This window comes from Staurois parvus, unplaced genomic scaffold, assembly GCF_062004578.1.
Source record: "Staurois parvus isolate SC_StPar_1 unplaced genomic scaffold, SC_StPar_1.0 ptg001344l, whole genome shotgun sequence".
In the NCBI taxonomy this organism is placed as follows: Eukaryota; Metazoa; Chordata; class Amphibia; order Anura; family Ranidae; genus Staurois; species Staurois parvus.
The window spans coordinates 232,552-253,450 of record NW_028319140.1 but is presented as its reverse complement, the minus strand read 5'-3'; the positions used below and the strand labels follow the sequence as shown (position 1 = coordinate 253,450).

The window sequence follows — 20,899 nt, the reverse complement described above, 5'->3', positions numbered from 1 at the left end:
CTGTCTCTGGGAAGGGGGAGGGGCGTTCAGTTTTCATATTTTAGGGCTCTTTCCCACTGATCAGCTTTTGATGCGCTTTTAATTTGCAGTGGAAGATGCTTTTAAAAAACTGCAGCAAAGATGCAGCATGCAGGACTTTTCAAAATGCAGCACATCGGCAGTGTGCAGAGTTCTATAGGATTTAAAGGGGTACATTCTTCATACTTCTGCTTTTTAAACCCCAAAAATGCGTCAAAAACCGATCTGTGTGAAAGGGCCCTACAATCAGACTTGGGGAAGCCGGTTTTCCTGCTTGGACACTGACCGTCACCATCAGTATATAATAATAAGAATTGCCATCCTGACACATGCTGGAGCTTGGCCGGAACAGCTTCCATTCTCTTCTGCTGAAACATGAAACTATCAGAACCCACATCAGGCTCTCCCTCCATTTTCTCAGTAGTACTCCCATTGTCCACCTTCTGTATGAGTAGTTTAAATCAAAAAGGTAAAAAGGAATTATAGGAAATCTGTAGAAATTAAAGGAGATCTCCGGTCACAGCATAATATTAGCTTTGTAATATCAATACAAACAATAGTTATCACTGACAGTCCAATATAAGATGGCTTGAAAAATCTCCTTTCATGTTGTAAGTGCTGCCTGTCTGCTGGATGTCTCTTTACACAGCTTCCTGGATTCCCAGCATGTTTGCAACTTCTCCTCCTTTTCTAAGGACTACATATCCCATGGTACCTTACTGATTCCTGTCCTGACTCCACCTCCTGAAGCTCCTCCACTCCTTCCACAGCTTCCTGGATTCCCAGCATGTTTGCAACTTCTCCTCCTTTTCTAAGGACTACATATCCCATGGTACCTTACTGATTCCTGTCCTGACTCCACCTCCTGAAGCTCCTCCACTCCTTCCACAACTTCCTGGATTCCCAGCATGTTTGCAACTTCTCCTCCTTTTCTAAGGACTACATATCCCATGGTACCTTACTGATTCCTGTCCTGACTCCACCTCCTGAAGCTCCTCCACTCCTTCCACAGCTTCCTGGATTCCCAGCATGTTTGCAACTTCTCCTCCTTTTCTAAGGACTACATATCCCATGGTACCTTACTGATTCCTGTCCTGACTCCACCTCCTGAAGCTCCTCCACTCCTTCCACAACTTCCTGGATTCCCAGCATGCTTTGCAGCTTCTCCATTTCTAAGGACTACCTATCCCATGGTACCTTGCTGATTCCTGTCCTGACTCCACCTCCTGAAGCTCCTCCTCTCCTTCCACAGCTTCCTGGATTCACAGCATCTTTGAAACTTCAACTCCTTTTCTAAGGACTACATATCCCATGGTACCTTGCTGATTCTGGTACTGTCTCCCCCTCCAGATACTCATCCTCTTCTTTCCTTCCAAGTCTTCCTGGATTCCCAGCATGCTTTGCAGCTTCTCCATTTCCAAGGACTACATATCCCATTGTATCTTGCTACCTGCACGCTGTGATTCCTGTACTGATTCCACCTCTTGCATCTCCTCCTCTCACAATAGATCCTTTCAGCTTTTGAGAGGCTTTTATTCAGAGTTGGCTTTGTTTTGGAGATATTCCAGGGTGCACTGGGAAACCAACAAGTAAACCGGAAATACATCATCTGCAGTCACTTCTGGTTCATGTATATATATTCTGGGAGTGTGTGATGCAGATGTTACATCTGGGGTGTAGCATGGAGAAGCAGGAAGGTGAGCGGGGTCTGGAGCAGAGCAACTAGCAGACGGCACAGGTAGTGAGCAACATGGCAATGCTATAGTGGAAGTGAGGGGGGACCAGAGAGAGAGAACTGAGCAGCAGAGGATCAACAGAGCTGGGGCACTGGAGCAGGAGAAACTAGCAATGTCACACATGGTGTACAGCATGGGAGCAATATAGTGGAAGGTGAGCGGGGATCAAAGACTGTAGCAGGAGAAACTGGCCATGTCACACGTGGTGTGCAGCGTGGGAGCAATATAGCGGGAGGTGAGCAGGACCAGAGAGAGAGGAGGACCAGCAAACCAGAGAATCAGCAGAGCTGGGGTTACTACCAAGTTGGGGATCAGCAGAGCTGGGGCTTACTACTGAGTGGGGGATCAGCAGAGCTGGGAGTTACTACTGAGTGGGGGCTCATCAGAGCTGGGGGTTACTACTGAGTGGAGGATCAGCAGAGCTGGGGCTTACTACTGAGTGGGGGATCAGCAGAGCTGGGGGTTACTACTGAGTGGGGGATCAGCAGAGCTGGGGGTTACTACTGAGTGGGGGATCAGCAGAGCTGGGGGTTACTACTGAGTGGGGGATCAGCAGAGCTGGGGCTTACTACTGAGTGGAGGATCAGCAGAGCTGGGGGTTACTACTGAGTGGGGGATCAGCAGAGCTGGGGGTTACTACTGAGTGGGGGATCAGCAGAGCTGGGGCTTACTACTGAGTGGGGGATCAGCAGAGCTGGGGCTTACTACTGAGTGGGGGAGTGTAAATGAGCTCTTACTATGCAGAGTAAGAAGATCCGGAAATGCTGCTGTGTTGGGGTAGTAGACCATCTCTGCGAAGTGTAGGGAGGGCGTGGCTGGGAACCACGGAGCACAGATTTCAGACTGGGGACTGACAACCACAGGGGTTCTGTGAATGGAGGAGGCAGATTCACTAATGGGTGCCATGTAAATTGCAGCTACCGAGCAGATTGTGTCTTTAGTGAATCTGAATGGAGATTGTTCCTGTTGGATTGAAGCCGGCCTGTAAGACAATAGCTGGAATCTGGGGGGCCGTTAGCAAGCACAACAAAACTCGCCGCCACCGTCTGCCTCCTCTGAGCTGTAATCCATTCAGAACTACGACAAGGTGCATTAACATTACATACGGCTGAAATAAAGCCAAAAATGTTTTGTCCCAGGAGCCCCATCACTCCGCTGTATGGCAGAATCCAGTAATTGGTCCCTTCCAGACTGAGAGAATTTATATATATATATATGGGGAAGGAAATGGAGAGCCGGAATAAAGGCTGCAATGCAGGATACTCGGCATTATGGAGAGCCTTACTGACACAAAAATCAGAGGTTGTAATGAAGTTTGGAATACAGAGAGCGAGAGAAAGTTCTGGTCAAGTCCTTGAATATTCATCTCGAAATCCTTCTAATGTACCAGACCGCACCACTGCTAAACATCTCTTCTGGACCAATCAGAAAACAGGTGTTCTGGGAACACTGACTGCTGAGCCATGTGAACCAAAAAACCCCCAACCTCCTACGCTCAAGAGAAATTCTCCAGCAATAATGGACCACAGATCTTCAGCTACTCCAATATTGGGAAAACCTTTCTACATTCCTGAAGGATGGGGAAACCCAGAAGACGCACCAAAAAACAAGAACAGAGGGTGCACCAGCCTTGCACATGACTTTTTATTGTAGTGATAAATCAGATGTATATCCACAAACAGCATTACATCTCAAGCACCTCAGTATCCACAGTGTTCTGCATGACCTGGTCCCAACCACAGGAAGACACTCAAAATGGCTGACACGTTTCGAGGGAGGTCCCCTCTTCCTCAGAGACAGTTCTTAGCCTTGCATAGTCTGCCATTTTGTGCCCTTTGGGTCACATCTGATGATACCCAAGCTCCTCGTGCAGACCAGATATTGTCATCTCTGTCCCTTATGTGCTACTTGATGTCCTGGCCATACTTCGAGTACGGTTCCTTTTGTCCTTCTGTGACCCAGCTACTGCTATTGCCTGCCATCAGCTGAAGAAGCAGAACAGCTCCAGGCTCTGGACGAATCCAGACGAAATTGTCGGGATCAACCCCTGATCCAGCTGAGAAAGAAAGCCAGCCGTGCCCGCCCCCTCTCCTGCCCAGAACTCCTGGGAACACTAGAGAGGTGAAGCAGAGAGCTGTGACAGACAGTCACTGCTCTCCACTCGGAACTGACCGAGAAATGAGCGATCAGAGGTCATGTGATGCTCAGTCCTCGGTCTTACAACCGACATGGGCAGCTGCAGCATTACACTGATGGGGCAGCATGGAGGTGAGTACCTACAGTTGCAAGAAAAAGTATGTGAACCCCTTGGGATTACGTGGAGTTTTGCATGAATTGGGCATAAAATGTGCTCTGAACGTCATCTAAGTCACAACAATAGAAGAACACAGTTTGCTGAACATAATACTACACAAACATTAGATGTTGCCATGGTTTAATTGCACATAACATGTAAACATTCACAGTGCAGGGAGGAAAAAGTATGCGAGGCCCTAGCTTAATGACATCTCCCAGAGCTAATTGGAGCCAGGAGTGAGCCAACCTTGACTCCAATCAGTGTGATGATATTGGATGTGTTGCTGACAGCTGTCCTGCCCTTAAAAAACACACACCTGTTTTGGGTTTACTGGTTTCAAGAAGCACTGTCTGATGTGAACCATGCCTCGCAGAAAAGAGCTCTCAGAAGACCTACGATCAAGAATTGTTGACTTGCATGAAGCTGGAAAGGGTTACAAAAGTATCTCCAAAAGCCTTGATGTTCATGTGTCCACGGTAAGACAGACTGTCTACAAATGGAGAAAGTTTAGCACTGTTGCTACTCTCCCTAGGCGTGGTCGTCCTGTAAAAATGACTGCAAGAGCACAGCGCAGACTGCTGCATGAGGTAAAGAAGAATCCCAGAGTGTCAGCTAAAGACCTACAGAAATCTCTGGCAAATGCTAACATTTTTGTTGACACATCTACAATAAGGAAAACATTAAACAAGAATGGAGTACATGGGAGGACACCACGGAGGAAGCCATTGCTATCCAAAAAGAATATTGCAGCACGTTTGAAGTTTGCAAAAGAGCACCTGGATGTTCCACAGCACTACTGGCAAAATATACTGTGGACAGATGAAACCAAGATTGAGTTGTTTGGGAAGAACACACAACACTACGTGTGGAGAAAAAAAGGCACAGCACACCAACATCAAAACCTCATCCCCACTGTGAAACATGGCGGAGGGAGCATCATGGTTTGGGGCTGCTTTGCTGCCTCAGGGCCTGGACGGATTGTTGTCATTGATGGGAAAATGAATTCCAGAGTTTATCAAGACATTTTGCAGGAAAATGTATGTCCATCTGTCTGCCAACTGAAGCTCTGCAGAGGATGAGTGATGCAACAGGACAATGACCCAAAGCATACAAGTAATTCAACAAAACAATGGCTGCAACAGCACAGAATACGCCTTCTGGAGTGGCCCAGTCAGAGTCCTGACCTCAACCCGATTGAAATGCTGTGGCATGACCTTAAGAGAGCGATTCACACCAGACATCCCAAGAATATTGCTACACAGAAACAGTTTTGTGAAGAGGAGTGGTCCAAAATGACTCCAGATCGTTGTGCAGGTCTGATCTGCAACTACAGGAAACGTTTGGTTGAGGTTATTGCTGCCAAAGGAGGGTCAACCAGTTATTAAGTCCAAAGGTTCACATACTTTTTCCTCCCTGCACTGTGAATATTTACATGTTATGTGCAATTAAACCATGGCAACATCTAATATTTGTGTAGTATTATGTTCAGCAGACTGTGTTCTTCTATTGTTGTGACTTAGATGATGTTCAGAGCACATTTTATGCCCAATTCATGCAAAACTCCAAGTAGTCCCAAGGGGTTCACATACTTTTTCTTGCAACTGTATGTTTTCTTTTAAGCCCATACGTCTCCTTTCAAGCCGTGGCCCAGCAGATTCACAGTTGAAATGCATGGAATTGGAAGACTTGTGTAGTGTAAAAATGGCTGATTTCACCATTTTTTGTACCACATTCCACTTTGACATCCAAATTCCTATTTCAGCCCCATTAGTGGAGGTATTTGTGTTTCACCCAGAAGATGGGGCATGATAATGGTGCAGAGCTGTCCTCCTGCAGGCCCATTGTTGGGATGTAATGCGACCATCGCTCCGCGCACTCTGACACCTCCGCTTATTATCTCAATACAAGAACTGCCAGTCAGCTGCTCAGTGAGGAGGTGCCCCGGGGAGGACGTCACTGGATGTTACATCTGTGGTGTCCGAGCGGATCAGGTGGAGGGCAATTTATGGAGTTTGTGCTGAGGCTACTGATAGAAAATGATTTCATGTTTGGAATCAGCTGGGGGGTCAGAATGTGTTTATTAGTCACAAGATTGCCTGATCCGACACACTGACATTTTGGGAACCAGAACAATGACACCCTAACACTTGAGGGTCCAGAACAATGACACACTGACACTTGGGGGTCCAGAACAATGACACACTGACACTTGGGGGTCCAGAACAATGACACACTGACACTTGGGGGTCCAGAACAATGACACCTTGGCACTTGGGGGTCCAGAACTATGACACACTGACATTTTGGGAACCAGAACAATGACACAAAGACACTTGGGGGTCCAGAACAATGACACACTGACACTTGAGGGTCCAGAACAATGACACCCTAACACCTGAGGGTCCACAACAATGACACACTGACACTTGGGGGTCCAGAACAATGACACCCTGACACTTGGGATCCCAGAACAATGACACCCTGACACTTGGGGGTCCAGAACAATGACACACTTACATATGGGGATCCCAGAACAATGATACTCAGTGGCCCAGAGCAATGACACCCTGACATATGGGGATCCCAGAACAATGACATCCTGACATATGGGGATCCCAGAACAATGACATCCTGACACTTGGGGGTCCAGAACAATGACACACTTACATATGGGGATCCCAGAACAATGACACCCTGACATTTGGTGACACCCTGACATATGGGGATCCCAGAACAATGACATCCTGACACTTGGGGGTCCAGAACAATGACACACTTACACATGGGGATCCCAGAACAATGACGCCCTGACACTTGGGGGTCTAGAAGAATGACACCTGATACTTGGGGGTCCTGGGATGATGACACCCTAACACTTGGGGGTCCAGAACAATGACACCCTGACATTTGGTGACACCCTGACATATGGGGATCCCAGAACAATGACACCCTGACACTTGGGGGTCCAGAACAATGACACACTGACATATGGGGATCCCAGAACAATGACACCCTGACACTTGGGGGTCCAGAACAATGACACACTGACATATGGGGATCCCAGAACAATGACACCCTGACACTTGGGGGTCCAGAACAATGACACACTGACATATGGGGATCCCAGAACAATGACACACTGACACTTGGGGTCTAGAAGAATGACACCCTAACACCTGGGGCTCCTGGGACGATGACATTGGATGGTATGCCTCTCTGGTAGTACAGCAGTGGTTATTTGGTGATGCATTCTCTTCTCCCAGCAGTCAGATCTCATCTCTTTTCTCTCTCTCTCTCGTTCTGCTGATTAAACGTGTAATTTGGGTAAAGCAAATGGCGCATCAAATTAGTGACCTCACACAATCATTGTTAAGGGAAGCATTGAGCAGGCAGCCTCACGAGATCCTCCTGTCTGTGATCAGCTATCAGAATCCTATCATTGTGCCTAGATTGATGGAACCCATTTCAGTCTATTTCCAGCGCCTGCAATGACACAGCCGAGCAGCAACTGCATCTGGTAGGATCTGATTGGATGCAGTCACTGTCCAGCCAGCAATTTTCTACCAGGCTCAGACAATTTTTACATTGAATTTTGTTGAGCTGGCAGCTGACAGAATTTCAGCTGTTTTCTAGAGAAATCAGCCCAAACTCACATTGATCTCAGTATGAGTGTTTGCAGCAGCCATTGTGGGACTACAAGTAGCAGAATGCCTTTTCTACCTGTTAGAATATATTGCCAGTTGTCAAACCATTGGAAAATAATGCATATAATTTTGGGCTCACAGCAGCAAGGACAAAGCATGCTGGGACTTGTAGTTCACCACCTTTATTTTTTGTTTTGTTTTTTTCATGAAAGCCGGCTCAGATTTGTAGTTCTCCAGCAGGGATGGGCAAGCTGTGGCCCTCCGGCTGTTGTTGGACTACAAATCCCCTCTGCCGTAACTGTCAATCTTCCCATCATGCCTCTGGGAGCCATGCTTGTAACTGTCAGTCTTGCAATGCCTGATGGGACTAAAAGTTCCACAAACAGCTGGAGGGCCACAGTTGGTTTACTGCCATAGGCTTCCCTCAGTGTGAAGGAGATGCTGGGACATGTAGTTCCACAGTGCTGCCTGTGAAGGGTGAATGCCTTGCACACATTATTCATGGTATATATGTTGTCTGTCACGCTGCATCCTGTGAGCGTGTATTAATATACCGTGATCCCAGAGGTAATTAGCATGTCATTAGTGACAGACCAGTTGAGCATGCTGCTGTATTAACCCCGACCGTCTGCAGAGACTCCTCGGAGGTATCCTCATATATGGCGGGGTTGGGGGGGGAGCAGAATGTTTCCTCTGCCAGTTCACCCTCCATCCATCCCCTAATATAGAATGTCAGTTTATGCGGAATACTCCGAACGATGCGGATGGATGGGAAGTATAACAAGGGGCCTATTTATGAAAGCGGTTAAATGCCATTTCTCATGGGAAATGTCACTTCCTGCAGTTGTATGAAGCTGCTGTGGGCAGTTGGTGATCTCATTTCCCCGCACTTCAACAAAGGTAACAATATTTCAGTAATCCAAATGTGTCGCCGGTTCCCGCTGGCGTTCTGTCGGCTTTGTTGTTGATAATATACATCTCCCTATACTGGGCACGACCCGACCATTAGAGCGGCGGACTGACTCTGCTGAACGTGGCTGTGCGCCTTTTACCTTTTCCATCATTCTCTCTGCTTTTCCTTCGTCTCTCTTCATTTCTCATGTCCTAAAATGTGGCCATAACCGCTATACATTAAACGCCATTTATTTTCTGGTCTTTATAAATAGGAGTCGGGTGTTGCTTCGTAGTGGCGGTACGGCGCTATGAAAAATGGGCAGCGCTGCAAATGTTGTCTGCTGTCCTTGTACCCACAAAGCGAAAGCCTTACTGCGCCCCATTACATATGCTTACCCTATAATAGTCATTAAACCGCTTCGGGGGCAATTTAGCAAACAGGTACTGCGGAGGCAAGACTTTGGTCAGGAGTATGTAATGTATGGCACAGTGATCAGGAAAATGTGACATACCATATACATTGCAGGGTGAGCCCCCTTCCACAAACCACTTCATCAGACTTCTCATCCCCCTTTCTTAAAGGACCTTCACATCAACTCCTCCTTTAGACCTTCGAGAAGCCCCCTTTCACATACTATGCCTTCAGACTTGACCCCCTCCAGACCTCAGTTTACCCCCTTTTTCCACCTCTTCAGACTTCAGATCACCCCCGGTTTTCTCAAAATACTCCTTCAGACTACACCCCCTATTGACCCCAAATTAGACTCTCTTTAGACCTCAGATTAGCCTCCCTTTAGACTTCAGATTAGCCTCCCTTTAGACCTCAGATTAGCCTCCCTTTAGACTTCAGATTAGCCTCCCTTTAGACCTCAGATCTGCCTCCCTTTAGACCTCAGATTAGCCTCCCTTTAGACCTCAGATCTGCCTCCCTTTAGAGCTCAGATTAGCTCTCCTTTAGACCTCAGATCTGCCTCCCTTTAGACCTCAGATTAGCTCTCCTTTAGACCTCAGATTAGCCTCCCTTTAGACCTCAGATTAGCTCCAATTTAGACCTCAGATTAGCCTCCCTTTAGACTTCAGATTAGCCTCCCTTTAGACTTCAGATTAGCTCTCCTTTAGACTGCAGATCAATCCCCCTTACACAAATTACCTCTTCTGACCTCAGATCAGCCCCCCTTCCACAAATGATCTCTTCTGACCTCAGATCAGTCCCCCTTATACAAATGATCTCTTCTGACCTCAGATCAGCCCCCCTTCCACAAATCATCTCTTCTGACCTCAGATCAGCCCCCCTTACACAAATTACCTCTTCTGACCTCAGATCAGCCCCCCTTCCACAAATGATCTCTTCTGACCTCAGATCAGTCCCCCTTATACAAATGATCTCTTCTGACCTCAGATCAGCCCCCCTTACACAAATGATCTCTTCTGACCTCAGATCAGCCCCCCTTCCACAAATGATCTTTTCTGACCTTAGATCAGCCCCCCTTATACAAATTTCCACCTCAGACCTCTTATCAGTCTCCCCTTTCACAAATTACCTCTTCCGACTTCATATCAGCCCCCATTTTTCAATTTACCCCTGCGGACTAGCCTCCATTCGGACCTCAGATCTAACTCCTTGTACATATTAACCTTTCAAACTTGACCACTTTTAAACCCCAAATTAGCCCCTCCCCTTCACGTCTTAGATCAGTTTTCTTTTAGACCTCAGATCAGTTTCCCTTTAGACCTCAGATCAGCTCTTCCACAAACAACTTCCTCAGTCTTCAGATCAGTCCCGCTATGACAAATTATCTCCTAAGAATAGCCCCCCCTCAGACCTCAGATCAGCCCCACCTTCAGATAAACTCCTATCAGACCTCAGAAAAGCCCTTCTATGGACCCCTGATCCACCCCTTTAGACCTCATATTAGCCTTATTTCAGACCACAGAACAGCCCCCCCCCCATCCGCAAATTACCTCCTCAGATTAGCCCACTTCAGACCTCAGATTAGCCCCCTGCAGACCCTAAATAGCCCCCACCCCCTTTAGACTCACATGACCCCTTCCCCTTCATTGCTCAGATTAGCCCCCCTTTAGTTCTCAGATCACACCAGCCACAGTGGTGTGGTTGGAAGGTCTGATATAATGTCCATACGTCCATCCTCATGTACAGATAACAAACACACCAGGAGAAGACTACAGGCTGGCAGTGTACTGTTTGATATATGTGATGGCTTGCAGCAGTCAGGGGTTTAGGGGTTAACAGCATGATGAGCATTGCCGAATATCAGCCGAATATCAGACGTCCTCATCTTGGCATGCAGATGATTTCTGAAATGCTAACATTTTGCTTTGATGGATCTAACATTCTTTATTACTTTAGTAAATCAACCCTATTGTGTGCAGTGATGCATTCACTCTAAAAGAGATCGGAATCATTAATTACGGGTTTTTATTAAATCCCAACGTCAGATACAACAGAGTGAACATTTCACTTGTTAATATTATATTTCATTTTGTTTCATTATTATAGAGTCCCAATTGTCTCCAGGATGTTCTGGTAATTTCCATCTTTCTATTTGCAGTACAGAATCGGGCAGCTGTACATGATCAGCAAGCACAGTCATGAGCAGAGTGACCGGGGCGAGGGAGTGGAGGTGGTCCAGAATGAGCCGTATGAAGATCCGGTCCACGGCTCAGGACAGCTGACCGAGAAGAGGGTCTACCTCAACAGGTGAGAGGTCCATCATTCACGCTGCTCTCAGAATTCTCTTTTCAGGCCAAGTTCTAATTCCCAAATCCCAAACTCAACATAATACCCTCCAGTCAGAGAACATTAAAAAAAGGCAATAAAGGTTTATTTTCTGATCTGGTATTGTAAAGTCACATTTAATGGATCACCTTGGTATGCTGTCAGGGCAGGGCTGTGGAACGGACAGGTAGGCCTAGTGGCATAGTAACGCATTGGCTGACGACAACCACCACCAACAGACCGAAGTCCCTCAGGGCGCGGAGTCTAAGTCCCAGGCTGCCCTTCACCAGGGCCCCTGATGGTGGGGATGGACTTGACGCAGCCCGGAACCAGGTCGCGGCCCCCGAGACACCCCGGCTGCAGTAATGGCCGCCGCCAATGGCGTGTAGCTGGTGAGAATGACAATAGCATAGTCAGGCAGGCCGGGTCGACAACAACGGGACAAAATGGTACAGAACAGTAGACAGAGAATCACAGGTCACGGGCCGGGTTCAGCAACAGAATTCAGATCGAAGGAAAACACAGAGAATGGTCTTAGTCACAAGCCGAGTCAGATACCAGAAGAGTCACGAGCGTATACACAGAGCTGTAGCAAGACAAAGACACAAGTGTAAAGAGCATGTGCGGATCACAGGCTTATATGTACTCAGCCACACCCCTCTGGGGGATGGACCTCAGAGACCTGAAGGCATAAAAGATTCCCACCATGCTCAGCAGAAATCCAAGATGGATGCCAGCACATGGAGTAACATAACCTCAGGGAAAAGGTAGGACCTTGACATATGCTAAATGAATCTGAATCCTAAAAATGTTCCCTTGAACAAAGAATGGCCACGATGGAGTGTACGATGGGGTGTACATGCATTGGCATGTCTTTGTGGTTTTGTGTGATCCCTTCTCCTATCCCCTGTATGTTGAATGCATATCTGTCAGAAATTAATGACTCCAATTCCTTCAGACCAGGCAATATGCTTCTCAGAAGGACATTGGGTGGCTGAATCAGTCTATTTGTGGCTGGTGTAACTAGTGGTGATATTGTTAGCATGCTGTTTTTACAGACATAGGTGCAACTACCTCTTTCAGATAGTATACTGTTATTACTATTTCTGCCACTAGGCGGTGTTGTATGATTAATGCTTTATTGATGTAATGTTCTTCCCAAATGAAACTACATGGTTATGATGTCATTTCCTGTCTCTCTGTTTTCTAATAAAGCTGTAAGGGCTCTGCACCATCTTGCCTGGTAAGAGTCATATCTGTAGATAGATCCATTGGACATCCTGGTCCTGTTTTAAGGCATTTGAGGCCGTATTAATAAAATGATGATATTGATGTTTTAGCATCAGAAATAATGATTAGAATTGTTTCAGTTATTTATAAAGCTGATTGGGAATAATTCTTGGAATCCTTACCTTACTTTTAGTAGTAGTGTTGTACCGTGTTGCCCTCAAAGTTTAAAGTGGGATTAAACTTAAAATAAAAAAATTGTTGACAGGTAGGATTTTAATGACAGAACAGGCCTGATTGGTCATAAACCGTTCCTCCTGCCTGTCAGCATTTGTTGCACACCTTTTAGGGCACGACTCTGTACCATGACGAGGTGACTTCCATGTGCATTTGCCGGAGTGACTTCATCACAGCCCGGCCAACCAAGCAGCCAAAGAGTTGGAACCTGGAAGGAAGACTAGGAGACAATGGCAGCACCTATGACTGATAGGTGTGGGAATGACATCATCTCTGCCCAGCCAACCAAGCAGCCAAACAGTTGGAACCTGGAAGGAAGACTAGGAGACAATGGCAGCACCTGTGACTGATAGGTGTGGGAATGACATCATCTCTGCCCAGCCAACCAAGCAGCCAAAGAGTTGGAACCCAGGAGGCTGACTTGGAGAAGATAGCAGCATCTGTGACCAATAGGTGCCAGAGTGACATCATCGTAGGCCCAGCCGACCAAGCAGCCAAAGAGTTGGAACCTGAGAGGAATTTCACAAGAAGATGGCAGCGTCTCTGACCGACAGGTGCCAGAGTGACATCATCACAGCCTAGCCAATGAAGCAGCCAAAGAGTTGGAACCTGGAAGGAAGACCAGATGAAGGTGGCAGTGCCCTTGACTGATAGGTGTAGGAGTGAAGTCATTGCGACCCAGCCAACCAAGGAGCCAAAGAGTTGGAACCCAGAAGGCAGACCAGGAGAAGATGGCAGCATCTCTCTGGCCAACAGGTACCAGAGTGACATCTTTGTGGCCCAGCCAACCAAGCAGCTAAACAGTTGAAACCTGGGAGGAATGTTTATTTCAATGGAGGAAAACTAAAAATGTTTACGTTCTGTTGTTCTGTTTTTGTTTATTTTCTTTGACATTTCCTGGTCTTTTACTTCCATGTTATAATTTTCAGTGTCAGACGACATAAAATTGTAGGTGAGATTTCTCCGGCACACCAGTCAGGGGATGGCAAACAAAGGAACAATGATTTTCCCGACTTCTAAAGACAGGCGGTACATCACATGAAGATGTTAATTTGTCTGTGTGGCGGTGAGATTAGGCGCTGCCCGCAGAATTCTCAGCAGGTGGGATCTGCATGAGTTAATGTACGGTGACATCTGCAGATAAGGCGCCCTGCGCGGCGCGGCGCTCCTGGTCTCCGTCTTGTTGTATCTGAAGATTGCAGGGTTCATGGCCCCTCTAGTGCTGATACAGCAGGACTCGGAATTGGCTCGGAGCCGCTCGCAGAGAATGGAAGGCAGGCTGACGTTGGCGGTGACCCCGGAGGTTGGCACATTGTGGGGACTCAGCACCAAGTTCAAGGGCACAATAGATTAAGAGAGGAGGCTTGTCACACTCCCCGGCCCTGACAGGCTCCTCAAGGGACATCGTGTCTCTCCCCATACTCTTCCAGGGTCAGATCTGCTGAATCCACAATTTCTGCATCGCCGTTCATCCCTCGCAGCGCCTACCGCAGGCGGTCAGGCACGTGCGCGAGGTCATTAATATCATTTTCACAGCTCAGCGTGTTCGAGACACAGCGCAAATGCCCCGATGTAAGAATTTCATGGGCGATGTCAGGAAAATCTGCTAACACAGTCTTTAGCTGTGAGCTCATTAATACATCCTGGCTCTGGTGCCTGAAAATGGGGTGTACCTGAAACAAATACATTGTTGAAGCTCTGCTTTTCTTGCGGTTGCAATGCTACCTGAATTCTGGCAGCGTTTCACTCACTATGGGAGTTTTCATACGCCATGTTCATTCATCTGTAATTCTCCTTTCATTGCCATCAATGGCGGTTCTCCGACACGTGGGTCTACAAATCCCAATGGAAGGCAGGAAACACCCCCCACTCATTCACGTTTCATGTTCAGGTTTAAATGGCCTCTTTCTGGCCAGCACCCTGTTCTGTCCGTACACATGTGCTTCTTATACTAGCCATACACAGCGCACATTTCAGCATACTCCTGCTGGATCGTCCCATATATGAGCCATGGGGGCCTGTCAGCAGCAGCTGTCTCCATCAACTTCAATTGGAATAATGAGCCAGGGAAATTGTCAGCGGAACAGTGGCTGCATCCTGTCAGATGTATCCTCCTATGTGATGTATCCTCCTATGTGATATATCCTCCTATCAGATGTATCCTCCTATCAGATGTATCCTCCTATGTGATGTATCCTCCTATCAGATGTATCATCCTGTGTGATGTATCCTCCTATGTGATGTATCCTCCTATGTGATGTATCCTCCTATGTGATGTATCCTCCTGTCAGATGTATCCTCCTATGTGATGTATCCTCCTATGTGATGTATCCTCCTATGTGATGTATCCTCCTATCAGATGTATCCTCCTGTCAGATGTATCCTCCTATGTGATGTATCCTCCTATCAGATGTATCCTCCTATCAGATGTATCCTCCTGTCAGATGTATCCTCCTATGTGATGTATCCTCCTGTCAGATGTATCCTCCTGTCAGATGTATCCTCCTATGTGAAGTATCCTCCTATGTGATATATCCTCCTATCAGATGTATCCTCCTATGTGATGTATCCTCCTATCAGATGTATCCTCCTATGTGATGTATCCTCCTATGTGATGTATCCTCCTATGTGATGTATCCTCCTATGTGATATATCCTCCTATCAGATGTATCCTCCTGTCAGATGTATCCTCCTATGTGATGTATCCTCCTATGTGATGTATCCTCCTATGTGATATATCCTCCTATCAGATGTATCCTCCTATGTGATGTATCCTCCTGTCAGATGTATCCTCCTATGTGATGTATCCTCCTATGTGATGTATCCTCCTATGTGATGTATCCTCCTATCAGATGTATCCTCCTATGTGATGTATCCTCCTATCAGATGTATCCTCCTATCAGATGTATCCTCCTGTCAGATGTATCCTCCTATGTGATGTATCCTCCTGTCAGATGTATCCTCCTATGTGATGTATCCTCCTATGTGATATATCCTCCTATCAGATGTATCCTCCTATGTGATGTATCCTCCTATGTGATGTATCCTCCTATCAGATGTATCCTCCTATGTGATGTATCCTCCTATGTGATATATCCTCCTATGTGATGTATCCTCCTGTCAGATGTATCCTCCTATGTGATATATCCTCCTATCAGATGTATCCTCCTATGTGATGTATCCTCCTGTCAGATGTATCCTCCTATGTGATGTATCCTCCTATGTGATGTATCCTCCTATGTGATGTATCCTCCTATCAGATGTATCCTCCTATCAGATGTATCCTCCTGTCAGATGTATCCTCCTATGTGATGTATCCTCCTGTCAGATGTATCCTCCTATGTGATGTATCCTCCTGTCATATGTATCCTCCTATGTGATGTATCCTCCTGTCATATGTATCCTCCTATGTGATGTATCCTCCTATGTGATGTATCCTCCTATGTGATGTATCCTCCTGTCAGATGTATCCTCCTATGTGATGTATCCTCCTATGTGATGTATCCTCCTGTCAGATGTATCCTCCTATGTGATGTATCCTCCTATGTGATGTATCCTCCTGTCATATGTATCCTCCTATGTGATGTATCCTTCTGTCAGATGTATCCTCCTATGTGATGTATCCTCCTGTCAGATGTATCCTCCTATCAGATGTATCCTCCTGTCAGATGTATCCTCCTATGTGATGTATCCTCCTATCAGATGTATCCTTCTATGTGATGTATCCTCCTATTAGATGTATCCTCCTATGTGATGTATCCTCCTGTCAGATGTATCATCCTGTGGTATGTATCCTCCTATCAGATGTATCATCCTGTGTGATGTATCCTCCTATCAGATGTATCCTCCTGTGTGATGTATCCTCCTATCAGATGTATCCTCCTGTGTGATGTATCCTCCTATCAGATGTATCATCCCGTGTGATGTATCCTCCTATCAGATGTATCCTCCTGTGTGATGTATCCTCCTGTCAGATGTATCCTCCTATGTGATGTATCCTCCTATGTGATGTATCCTCCTATCAGATGTATCATCCTGTGTGATGTATCCTCCTATCAGATGTATCCTCCTGTGTGATGTATCCTCCTGTCAGATGTATCCTCCTATGTGATGTATCATCCTGTGTGATGTATCCTCCTATCAGATGTATCATCCTGTGTGATGTATCCTCCTATCAGATGTATCATCCCGTGTGATGTATCCTCCTATCAGATGTATCATCCCGTGTGATGTATCCTCCTATCAGATGTATCATCCCGTGTGATGTATCCTCCTATCAGATGTATCATCCCGTGTGATGTATCCTCCTATCAGATGTATCATCCCGTGTGATATATCCTCCTATCAGATGTATCATCCCGTGTGATGTATCCTCCTATCAGATGTATCATCCCGTGTGATGTATCCTCCTATCAGATGTATCATCCCGTGTGATGTATCCTCCTATCAGATGTATCATCCCGTGTGATGTATCCTCCTATCAGATGTATCATCCTATGTGATGTATCCTCCTATCAGATGTATCATCCTATGTGATGTATCCTCCTATGTGATGTATCCTCCTATGTGATGTATCCTCCTATGTGATGTATCCTCCTATCAGATGTATCATCCTATGTGATGTATCCTCCTATCAGATGTATCATCCTATGTGATGTATCCTCCTATGTGATGTATCCTCCTGTCAGATGTATCCTCCTATGTGATGTATCCTCCTATGTGATGTATCCTCCTATGTGATGTATCCTCCTATCAGATGTATCATCCTGTGTGATGTATCCTCCTGTCAGATGTATCATCCTGTGTTATGTATCCTCCTATCAGATGTATCATCCTGTGTTATGTATCCTCCTATCAGATGTATCATCCCGTGTGATGTATCCTCCTATCAGATGTATCATGCCGTGTGATGTATCCTCCTATCAGATGTATCATCCTCTGTGATGTATCCTCCTATCAGATGTATCATCCCGTGTGATGTATCCTCCTATCAGATGTATCATGCCGTGTGATGTATCCTCCTATCAGATGTATCATCCCGTGTGATGTATCCTCCTATCAGATGTATCATGCCGTGTGATGTATCCTCCTATCAGATGTATCATCCTCTGTGATGTATCCTCCTATCAGATGTATCATCCCGTGTGATGTATCCTCCTATCAGATGTATCATCCCGTGTGATGTATCCTCCTATCAGATGTATCCTCCTATGTGATGTATCCTCCTGTCAGATGTATCATCCTGTGTTATGTATCCTCCTATCAGATGTATCATCCTGTGTTATGTATCCTCCTATCAGATGTATCATCCTGTGTTATGTATCCTCCTATCAGATGTATCATCCCGTGTGATGTATCCTCCTATCAGATGTATCATCCCGTGTGATGTATCCTCCTATCAGATGTATCATCCCGTGTGATGTATCCTCCTATCAGATGTATCCTCCTATGTGATGTATCCTCCTATCAGATGTATCATCCTATGTGATGTATCCTCCTATGTGATGTATCCTCCTATCAGATGTATCCTCCTATGTGATGTATCCTCCTATCAGATGTATCCTCCTATGTGATGTATCCTCCTATCAGATGTATCATCCTGTGTGATGTATCCTCCTATCAGATGTATCATCCTGTGTTATGTATCCTCCTATCAGATGTATCATCCCGTGTGATGTATCCTCCTATCAGATGTATCATCCCGTGTGATGTATCCTCCTATCAGATGTATCATGCCGTGTGATGTATCCTCCTATCAGATGTATCATCCTGTGTGATGTATCCTCCTATCAGATGTATCATCCCGTGTGATGTATCCTCCTATCAGATGTATCATCCCATGTGATGTATCCTCCTATCAGATGTATCATCCTATGTGATGTATCCTCCTATGTGATGTATCCTCCTATGTGATGTATCCTCCTGTCAGATGTATCATCCTGTGTGATGTATCCTCCTATCAGATGTATCATCCTGTGTGATGTATCCTCCTATCAGATGTATCATCCTGTGTGATGTATCCTCCTGTCAGATGTATCATCCTGTGTTATGTATCCTCCTATCAGATGTATCATCCTGTGTTATGTATCCTCCTATCAGATGTATCATCCCGTGTGATGTATCCTCCTATCAGATGTATCATCCCGTGTGATGTATCCTCCTATCAGATGTATCATGCCGTGTGATGTATCCTCCTATCAGATGTATCATCCCGTGTGATGTATCCTCCTATCAGATGTATCATCCCGTGTGATGTATCCTCCTATCAGATGTATCATCCTATGTGATGTATCCTCCTATCAGATGTATCATCCTATGTGATGTATCCTCCTATCAGATGTATCATCCTATGTGATGTATCCTCCTATGTGATGTATCCTCCTATGTGATGTATCCTCCTGTCAGATGTATCCTCCTGTCAGATGTATCATCCTGTGTTATGTATCCTCCTATCAGATGTATCATCCTGTGTTATGTATCCTCCTATCAGATGTATCATCCTGTGTTATGTATCCTCCTATCAGATGTATCATCCCGTGTGATGTATCCTCCTATCAGATGTATCATCCCGTGTGATGTATCCTCCTATCAGATGTATCATCCCGTGTGATGTATCCTCCTATCAGATGTATCCTCCTATGTGATGTATCCTCCTATCAGATGTATCATCCTATGTGATGTATCCTCCTATGTGATGTATCCTCCTATCAGATGTATCCTCCTATGTGATGTATCCTCCTATCAGATGTATCCTCCTATGTGATGTATCCTCCTATCAGATGTATCATCCTGTGTGATGTATCCTCCTATCAGATGTATCATCCTGTGTTATGTATCCTCCTATCAGATGTATCATCCCGTGTGATGTATCCTCCTATCAGATGTATCATCCCGTGTGATGTATCCTCCTATCAGATGTATCATGCCGTGTGATGTATCCTCCTATCAGATGTATCATCCTCTGTGATGTATCCTCCTATCAGATGTATCATCCCGTGTGATGTATCCTCCTATCAGATGTATCATCCCGTGTGATGTATCCTCCTATCAGATGTATCATCCTATGTGATGTATCCTCCTATCAGATGTATCATCCTGTGTTATGTATCCTCCTATCAGATGTATCATCCCGTGTGATGTATCCTCCTATCAGATGTATCATCCTATGTGATGTATCCTCCTATCAGATGTATCATCCTGTGTGATGTATCCTCCTATCAGATGTATCATGCCGTGTGATGTATCCTCCTATCAGATGTATCATGCCGTGTAATGTATCCTCCTATCAGATGTATCCTCCTATGTGATGTATCCTCCTATCAGATGTATCATCCTGTGTTATGTATCCTCCTATCAGATGTATCATCCCGTGTGATGTATCCTCCTATCAGATGTATCATCCCGTGTGATGTATCCTCCTATCAGATGTATCATGCCGTGTGATGTATCCTCCTATCAGATGTATCATCCTCTGTGATGTATCCTCCTATCAGATGTATCATCCCGTGTGATGTATCCTCCTATCAGATGTATCATCCCGTGTGATGTATCCTCCTATCAGATGTATCATCCTATGTGATGTATCCTCCTATCAGATGTATCATCCTGTGTTATGTATCCTCCTATCAGATGTATCATCCCGTGTGATGTATCCTCCTATCAGATGTATCATCCTATGTGATGTATCCTCCTATCAGATGTATCATCCTGTGTGATGTATCCTCCTATCAGATGTATCATGCCGTGTGATGTATCCTCCTATCAGATGTATCATGCCGTGTAATGTATCCTCCTATCAGATGTATCATCCTATGTATCTTAAGTATCATTCTGTGTATCACCCTATTATTTGTATCACCCTATGTATTTGTATCACCTTCTGTACGTGGAACACTGTACAGAAGAGGAAACAATCTTCCAAGTATCTTCTGGCCACCACAGAGCTGAGAGTGACAGTATTATTCTGTGCATAACCCATGTTGTATCCGTGTTCTGTAGCTGATTCCTCCCTCTGTCATGTTGATGTTCAGTATTTTGGAGCTGCGATCAGATCTCCATCTGCCGCTTTCTCCAAACTTCCTCCTTGTTGTTTATAAACCCAGACGTTACA

The 20,899-nt window shown here is 45.7% G+C and overlaps 1 protein-coding gene across 1 annotated transcript in view; it reads left to right on the top strand.

The window, feature by feature from the left end:
* PITPNC1 (phosphatidylinositol transfer protein cytoplasmic 1) overlaps window positions 1-20,899 on the top strand; it is a 164,435-nt gene that overhangs the window by 75,676 nt on the left and 67,860 nt on the right. The window contains exon 2 of the mRNA XM_089661463.1: window positions 11,159-11,307. Coding sequence (XP_089517589.1) covers window positions 11,159-11,307 — 149 coding nt within the window. The remainder of the gene's footprint in view (window positions 1-11,158; window positions 11,308-20,899) is intronic.